General features: G+C 38.0%; 1 protein-coding gene across 1 annotated transcript in view; it reads right to left on the bottom strand.

Moving 5' to 3' along the window:
- Positions 1 to 9,411, bottom strand: part of PPP4R4 (protein phosphatase 4, regulatory subunit 4) — a 134,594-nt gene that overhangs the window by 40,285 nt on the left and 84,898 nt on the right. The window contains exons 9-11 of the mRNA XM_006879096.1: positions 2,043 to 2,165; positions 789 to 958; positions 351 to 470 (exon numbers count right to left, since the gene is read on the bottom strand). Of these exons, the coding sequence (XP_006879158.1) occupies positions 351 to 470; positions 789 to 958; positions 2,043 to 2,165 (413 nt within the window). The remainder of the gene's footprint in view (positions 1 to 350; positions 471 to 788; positions 959 to 2,042; positions 2,166 to 9,411) is intronic.

Raw genomic sequence — 9,411 nt, forward strand, 5'->3', positions numbered from 1 at the left:
GGAATAAATGATTCCGGATCAAATAAAAATCAAGTAACTTTTAAAAAATCTATTTGGGTTTGAAATCTGTAACATCTATATTTACCACATTGTTTAGATAAAATTAGAAATTAGTAAAGATAAATGAAATTAATGGATTTATAAATAAATATAATGCATTTATGTAAATGAATTCCGTGAACATACTAAGAAGAGAAAATAGAGGGAGACTGAGGACTAAAACATGAAAAAATGTAGTCTCTGTATTACAATAAATGTATAAACAGGTATGTAGAAAACGTTAAAAAAATAACTAATAAACATAAGTAAAACTAACAAGCGGTAAAGTGGTATTGATTCTTCAGACTTACTTCATAAAAGCAAATAGCAATAGTGTATCTGACTGGCACTTCGGGGTCATGACAAAGGCAGAAGAATGTAGAATAGAGTTCCAGGTGGAAGTTTTTAGGATCAACAAAAACAATCATGGCCTGGTGGAAGTGGGAGGGGGAGATGAATGGGAAGGAGAGAAAAACATGCATCAATAGCTATTAGAATAATTTCACTTTAATTGAAATCCTGTCCTCAGAATAATTAAAAATCATATTTGGAAGATCTACCAGTAATTATATAATTCTAGTTGGTCTGACGTATAGAGAAAAGAATATAAATTCCACAAGTAATTATATGTTGTATATTACACATCATACAGTGGAAGCAGAAGTATGGAAAAATTGTTAATTCCATTTGCCCACATTTTAAAAATTATAATAAAAATGCTGAGTCAACAAAAGTATATGACTTATTACCGGAAAGTTATATGCACAGTTCTTCCGTACTGAAGTATATTTCTTCTCCTGGTCTAAGATTTGGGGTGGAGTTTGGTTTTCATTGTGTCCATTTTCTTGTTGCAAACCCAATGTACAAAGTTTCTTATAAAACTCCAAAAATCTCAAGTGCTGATCTGGAGTGAAAATCCCTAAAGCAAATATGAAAATGTAGCTCAATATTTTCATAGAATACAGAAATTTAAAAGAGTCAATTAAATCACAATAAACATATTTGAAAATAAAAAACGCAGTAAGTGTCAAAACCTCATGTAAGTCAATTAAACAAATGACTAGAGGCCACTGAGAGTAAAAAAGGCGAAATGGAGACAAAGAGTTGACAATTATGAAGAAATTAATGGATCATGCTGGTTTACCTTATGTTAATTTCGATAGAATAAACTGTAACATTACAGGGGAATTAAACTTGTGCTAATCTCCACTCTGCTTGGTGCCACAGAGGCACTGCCTGCAGGCAGCTGTGCTGTTAACCCACAGGTCACATCCCGCGAGTGATTCCAATTCTCCATCTGCATCGCAGGAGACAGATGGACAACCTCCTTCCACACAAATTATAGCCTCTGCAACTCACTGGAAGATCAACCAATGGTAGTGAGTTTTGAGATGTGTGTGTGTGTGAGAGAGAGAGAGAGAGAGAGAAAGAGAGAAATAGACATAGCGAGAGAGATATTGATTTACATCAGGATGTCTCAGGATAGGACAGTGGTCAGGATCTGTTGCTCAACTCAATGGCACCTAACAACAAGAAGTCAATATGATGATAATACTGTAGTCATTATGTATATCTTCATGTATTTAGGGTAAAAATTCTAAATTTGCCTGCAGGGAAGACCTTAAAATGATGGGAAGTATAAATGTCTACAGAGAAAGACCTTAAAAATTAAATCTAAATGATGGTCAAGGCAGCTCAAAAGATTTGATAAACTGGCTGGTCCCAACTCACTATTTTAGGGAACAGGTAATTCATCTATGCTACGATTTTTCTTAAATACACTTTATATTTAAGAGAAATTTCAGGATTACAGAAAAGTGTGAAGACAGTTCTGAAAGTGCACAGAGCTCCTCTATAGACACCTCTTCCCCTTGCAATTTCTCCAAGTATCAACACCTTACAGTAGGGTTAAACACATAAATATTAAAGTGCATAATTTACATTGAGTTTTGTTCTTTACGTACTTTATTTTATAATCTGAAAACTTTTAGGATCTATCATACCATACAGTCCATGGCACAGCTTTCCTAAATGGAACGATAAGGAAACGAGAATAGATTCATCTGCTTTGAAAGATTTTTCACAAAATGACTTCACTAAGGGAAGAACCGTTTGACTTCTGTCATCTGTAAAATAAAACAAAATATATTTTAGATTCAGTTATTTCTGCTGCCCCGGTAGAAAAAAACAAACACAAATTCCAAAATGAGAAACTACAATGTTACCTTCGACTGGTGGTGGTGGTGGTATATACCGTCAAGTTGGAACGGACTCACAGCTGGCCCTCAGGGTTTGCAGAGGCAGTAAACCACACATAAGGAGATTGCCCATCTTTGTCTCACAAAGAAACTGGTGGATTCAAACCTCTTGCCTTTTTAGACTAGCAGTGCAACTCCTCACCAATAAGCCGTGAAAGCGTCTGAGAACTCTTGGGAAATGAATGCAGTGCTGTGAGCCTGTTGTTTATGAGCGTTTTCCCAGGCTGTTGCCCTTGGTTCTGTCATCTGGCCAGGTGGGAACATGTGGACAGAATGGATACGCCCTGAGGCTCTAGCCCACTGGAAGGCAAGATCGAACCTGCCACCCTTAGGGCATGGTACTTCTCCGGAGAGCAGCCTCTGGGATGTTCTCTCTCTGCTAACCTGGGATAACCTGATGGAGCTGCCTCACCCTGGCCGCCCTGTGAACATGGGGCTCACCATTCACCAGGGCTTTAAACCACGTTCATCTGCTTAGAGCATCAACAGCATTATGAGATTTTTTAATTTTCCCCCCCTTTCCTTCATTGGTTCTCTGACCTTCCAGGGAACTGCACAAGTCAAAAACACACATGAAACTAAAGTGGGCTGGGAGCGGGAGGGAAAGAACAGGTAGTGTCAGAAATGATGAGTGGGCCCGCACACTGGACATATGGGACAGTCTTTACCTCAGTCTTTCAGTAACTAATCTTTGCAGAATGAATTATAGTTAGGCTATAATTCAAAACATGGAAGATGGAGGAGGTGGCGAAGGAGGACCAAATTTTAATGTCAGCTTGAGGAGTTTGGGTCTTATATTTGGGTTATAGTGAGAAGAAAGTAGAGACTGATTACAGATGCTCAAGTTCCCAACAACTAAGGTTTTGAGTCTGAATAACTAAAAGAATCTTAACATCACTAGTACCAAATAGATAAGGAACAGACACAGAAAACTTATTCTTATATGGACATCTCACACCATGCTGCCAAAGCCAGTAAAATTTCCTATGAGGCTGAAGTTAAGTGAGTTTATAATATGATCTATTTATTTAATTTCCCCATTTTCAGTTGTTGTTGGGTGCTGTTAAATCAAGTATGACTCATAGCGACCTCATGAACAAAAGATCCTGTTTTGTCCTGTGTCATCCTAACACTTCCTGACACACAAGAGCCCAGTGCAGCAGTCATCGTGTCAATCCACCTGGTTGAGGGTTTTCCTTTCCTTCACCTCCACCTTTTCCAGCATCATGTCCCTCTCCAAAGAATAGGCCCTCCTAGCAACATGTCCAAAGTATGTGAGGCAAAGCCTCATCATTCTTGCCTCCAAAGACCACTCTGGCTGCACACCCTCTCCAAGGCATCTGTTCGTTCTTTCAGCCATCCATGGGATGTTCAGTACTCAACACCACAGCTCAAAGGCTCCAATTCTTTTTCTGTCTTCCTTATTCATTTTCCAGGTTTTGGATGCATAGCTAGTAATCGGAAAGACTATGGCCTGAATCAGATGTGCCTTAGTCCTCAAACTGACATCACTATTCCTCAGTAATTTGGAAAGGTCCCTACTGCAGATTTTCCCACTGCAATGTGTCTCCTTATTTCCTGACTGCTCGTACCAATTGTGGATCCAAGTAAGATGAAGTTGTTGACAGTTTCAATCTCTTCTATATCCATCATGACAATAGGCAGTGGCCTATTGATCCAGTGTTAAGAATCTTTGTTTTCTTGATACTGAGATGCAACCCATACTGAAGGCTTCATTCCTTGATCTTCGGCAACAAGTGCTTCAAGACCTCCTCACTTTCACAAGTAAGGTTGTGTCATCTGTATAATGCAGATTATTGATAAACCTCCCTCCAATCCTGTTGCCACATTCCTCTTGATAGAGTCCAGGTTCTCGGATAATTTGCTCAGCATATAGATTGAACAGGTATGGAAAGAGAATATAACCCTGATTTAAAAAAATAACTATATTTTTTCAGTCTGTTGAGGTAGTAAGTTTTCTGATATATTTATGATATTTAAGTGTATTCTAAATAATTCTTAAAGTACCTGTATTTCTCTTAAATTTTCATAAATAAAAATCATTATTTTATTACAGATCTGCCAATTTTAATAAAAATGTTATAAAGGTCTTATTAAGATTTTTATGTAACTGTTATAATGACATTTAAGAACCATATCTATAAATAATATTGTTTATTCAAGAAATATTGAGAATACCATGGACTGCTAGAAAAACAAACAGATTTGTCCTGGAAAGGATTAAACCGGGTGGCTCCTTGGAGGCAAGGATTCTGAGGCTCCGTCTAACTTACTTTGGACATGTTGTGAGGAGAGACTGGTCCTTAGAGAGGGACATCATGCTTGGGAGGGTGGAGGGACAGCACAGGAGAGGAAGACCCTCTATGAGGTGGATTGATTCAGTGACTGGGATAATTGGGATGGGAGTGTCAAAGACAGTGCGATTGGCACAGGACAGAGCAGAGTTTAGGGCTGTTGTACATAGGGTCGCTATGAGTCGCAGGCGACTCGACGGCACGTAACAACAACAACAACATAAACACATACGAGGTAGAAGTAGAAATGGGCAAAGTGGAGGGTCAGAAGGAGGACTGACACAGTGACAGTGACAGTGGGCACACCAGAGACAGTGAGGGCACAGGATAGGGCACGGTCCAGCTCTACTACACATGGGTTCACTAGGAGTTGTGTTCAATTCTATGGCACTTAACAATGACAAAAACAACAACTCTGGTCAAAAGAAAGTCAAAGAAAAAAATACAATTAAGGCAATGTGATCAACCAACTTGATCCTGTAAACACACAAACCACTCCACTCAACAAAAGCACAATACACGTGCTTCTCTAGGGCACAATACACATTCTCCAGAATAGACCACATGCTAGGTCACAGGGAAGTGCTCAATAAATTGAAAACATCCAAATACACAGCATCTTCTCAGAGCACAAGGCCATAAAGTGAGAAATCAACAACAGAAAGGGGAAAATCAAGGGCAAGGGCAGGGGTAGTACATGGAAGCTAAGTATGACCTTGCTTGAACACATTTGGGTAACAGAAGAAACAAGAATTGAAATAAAAAATTTCTTGAAACAAATATGAAAATGCAACATGCCAAAAGCTTTGGAGCAAAGCAAAAGCAGTGTTCAGAAGTCAATTTATAGGGACAGACAGACATCAAAAAAGAATAAAAGCCCAAAACATACACTTGATTTAGCCTCTCTGGAAATCAGAAAAAGAGCAACAAGTATATAGTCTCTAGAAGAAAGTAAATAATACATATTGCTCTGCATAAGCAAAGAAGCTTCTCTAGTAATGAATTTTATAAATGAACTGAAAGTATGTCGTCGTTTCTGTCAAGTGCCATCAAGTCAACTCTGACTCGTAACGACCCTATGAGCCTTGCCCTATTCTGTGCTATCCTCACCACTTAAGGATCTTCCTTACTTTCTCTGACCTTCCACCCTAGCAAACATGATATTTTTTCCAATCCTGACCTCTCTTGATGACAGGCCCAAAGTATATGAAACAAAGTTTCTCTATCTTTGCCTCTGAGGAGAATCCTGGTTGCACTCCCTCTCTGACAGACTTGTTTATTCTTCTGGTGGTCTGTGGAATATTCGGTATTCTTCTCTAACACCACTATTCAAAATATCAATTCTTCTTCCATCATCCTTGTTAAGTTACTTGTTGTATATCAGAGAGTTGGACAGTAACGCCTTTGAGCTCTGGTTCTGTAGAAGAGTACTGAACATACCATGCACTGGCCCGACAACAAACAGGTTTGTCCTGAAGAGGGTGAAACAAGTTTGCTCCTTGGAAGCAAGGATTTTGAAACTCTGTCTCAGATACTTTGGGCCAAAAGAACATTATGCTTGAAAGGGTAGGAGGTCAGTGCAGGAGAGGAAGGTCCTTGATGAAATATATTGACACAGTGACCAGTGACAGTAGCAATGGGGACAAGGGTATCAGAAATGGTGAGATTTGCTCAAGACAGGGCAAGGTTCAGCACTCTAGTTCACAGGGTCGCTATGAGTCATACTCAGTTCAACGACATGTAACAAGAAGAAAGGAAATGGACAAATATTTAGCAACTTGCTGTCTACTTAAACTAGTACACAAAGAAGTAGAAAATCTGAATAGAACCAGCATGAAAGAAGAAATCTAAAAGGTAATGAAAACACTCCCAAACAAAATAATCTTGGCCCAAGAGCCTTCACTAGTAAATCCTATCAAACATTCAGAAAGTGCAGGCACCAATTCTAATCAAGCTATTTCAAAACAGAAAAAAACTTGAATACTCCTGAACTCATTCTATGAAGCAATTTGATTCCTGTGTATACCAACATGTGTAAAGTCAGCATTTATGCCTATATACTAGTACAATGACAGATTGATAGGCCTGTGTATAAACTGAACGAGTACAGAGAGAGAATAGAAGCCTGATGCACATCTTTCTTAATTTTAAATCATGTAGAGTTTCCTTGCTGTGTCTACACAGCCTATAGGTTTACATGAGCACAGTTATGTGTTCTAGGATTCCCATTCTTCTCAATGTTAGCTATAGTTTGTTAAGATCTGCACAGATGCCTGTACAGTCACAAAAACACAGACATTCTTCTGATATTCTTTACTTTCAGCCAGGCTCCATCTGATATCATCAATAATATGCCTGGTGCCTGACCTCTTCTAAATCCAGCTTACATTTCTGGCAGTTTTAGCCATTTTTTAATGATCTTTGTCTATATTTTGCTTACATGTGATAGTAATGATATGATTCAATAATTTTGTTGGATCACCTTTTTTGGGACTGCAAATATGAACCTTTTTCAGTCTGTCAGTCAGGTAGCTGTCTTCCCAAAAACTTCCTAGTATAGACTGAAGAGCACATTCAGGGCTGCATCTATTAACTGAAATATATCAAATGGTAGCCCATTGATTCCCAGGACCTTACTTTGTTGCCAGTGCCTTCAGTGCAGCTAGAACTTCTTCTTTCAGTACCACTGACTGTTGATCATATGGTACCTCCTAAAATACTTCAGTGGTAGACAATTCTTTTTGGTACAATGATGCTGTGTATTCTCTCCATCACTTTTTTTAAACTATGAATGATTTATTAATTGTAAACATTTCTTATTTTTTATTGTGATCTTAACAAAAGTTTACAGAAAAGTTAGATTTTCATTCCTTCATTGTTGTACATTTTCCTAATGCTTCCTGGATGATCCACATTCAAGATTTTGCCAATAGCATCTCTCAGTATTGTAGCTTGAGGCTTGAATTTATTTTCAGTTTGTTCAGCTTAAGAAATACTGAGTGAGAGAGAATAGTTTAAAAGTGATATATGATAGCATATTATGATTATCATAGGAATCGAGAATTAAGGTTGCATAGCAGAGTGCATTGAAGTCGTGGGGGGCGGCGGTGAGGGTCAGAGTCAGAGGGATTGCATACCAACGAAGAACTTTATCTTTTGCTTTTCAAAGAGAGGAGCAAACCAGGGGAATGGGGTAAAGAAAAAAGTACAACAATGAGTGAATGAAAATCCAAAATCTCTGTAAATGTTAATTAAAATTAATAAAATTTAAAAAATAAATACTGAGTGAGTTCTTCCCATTTTATTATCCGATTTCAGGTCTCTGTACATTCTAACAATGTGCCATTTAAAATATGCTATTCAACTCTTTTACCTCAGCATCTCTCCCTTTTGTTTTGGCTTCTCGTTCCTCTAGTGTCATTTTCAGAGTCTCTTTGGACATTGATTCTGGCTTTTTCTTTCTCCTGTCTTTGTAATGACCTTTTGCTTTTTATTTCATCCCACAGCTCAGCTAGTCTTTGACACTGGTATCCAATGTGTCAGACTTACTCTTAAGATGATTTTTAAATTCAGAGGGCACAGACTCATAATCATATTTTGGCTCTTGTGTACTTGTTTTCATTTTCTTCAGCCTCAATTTGAACTTATGCACAGTAGAGTAGCTGATGATTTGTTCCACAGTCAGCACCTGACTGCTGTTATTGAGCTTCTCTAACAATTCCTTCCACAGTTGTAGTCAATCTGCTTTCTCTGCAGTCCATCAGGCGAGGTCTATGTGTAAAGACTATATTTGTATTTTTTTAAAGGTATTTGAAATGAGTAAAGCACTGAACATACAAAACTTGATCATTTAATTTCTGGATTCATGTCCGTTATCAGGTCCATACTTTCCAACTACCACTCCTTCCTCATTGTTTCCAACTTTAGCATTCCGGTCACCAGTTATCATTAACGCATCTTGACTGCATGTTTGGTTAATTTTGGATTGCAAAATTTGGTAAACAAAATCTTCCATTTCCTCCTCTTTGGCTTTAGCTGCTGGTGCATATATTTGAATAACAGTCACATTAAGATGGGTAGAGGTGCAGGTAATATGCAATAGGGGATAATCAGCACTCCTTTCCTTATAAAGAAATAAAGGAAGATTAATAGAAGTCAGATCATAGGGAGGAAATGGGAAATGTGATTACATTTTGAGTACAAAATTAACGCTATAGAACAAAATGTGCACAACTGGAGAACAGAAAAAAATTCATTTGCTTGTAAATCTTTAATCAAACAATAAGAAAAATTTGTTTAAAAAATGACACATTTTGGAAATAGAAATACTACTTGATCCAGCAATTCCACTACTGGGAATATACCCTGAAGAAACCAGAACTGCCACCCAAGCAGATATATGCACACCCATGATTATAGCGGCTTTGTTGACAATAGCAAAGTGTTGGAAACAACCCAAGTGTCCATCAACAAACGAATGAATAGAGAAGCTGTGGTATATTCACACTATGGAATACTATATAGCATAGAAAAATAAGGAATTAATGAAATATTATTCAAAATGGGTGACTCTGGAGGACATTATCCTGATTGAAATATCTCAGTCAAAAAGGGCAAATACTGCATGGTGCCACTGTTGTAAAATTGGACTGACTTCGGAGTTGAAGGGAAACTAACAGGGGATAAATAATGTATACTGCAGGAAATAGCAAAAAATAAGGCCCCAGGAATAGATGGTATACCAATTGAAGTATTTCAGATAACAGATGTTGCCCTGGATGTGCTCACCAAGTTGTGCC

The sequence above is a fragment of the Elephantulus edwardii genome, unplaced genomic scaffold (genome assembly GCF_000299155.1).
Source record: "Elephantulus edwardii isolate Elephantulus edwardi_28Jun2011 unplaced genomic scaffold, EleEdw1.0 scaffold00002, whole genome shotgun sequence".
Taxonomy (NCBI): Eukaryota; Metazoa; Chordata; class Mammalia; order Macroscelidea; family Macroscelididae; genus Elephantulus; species Elephantulus edwardii.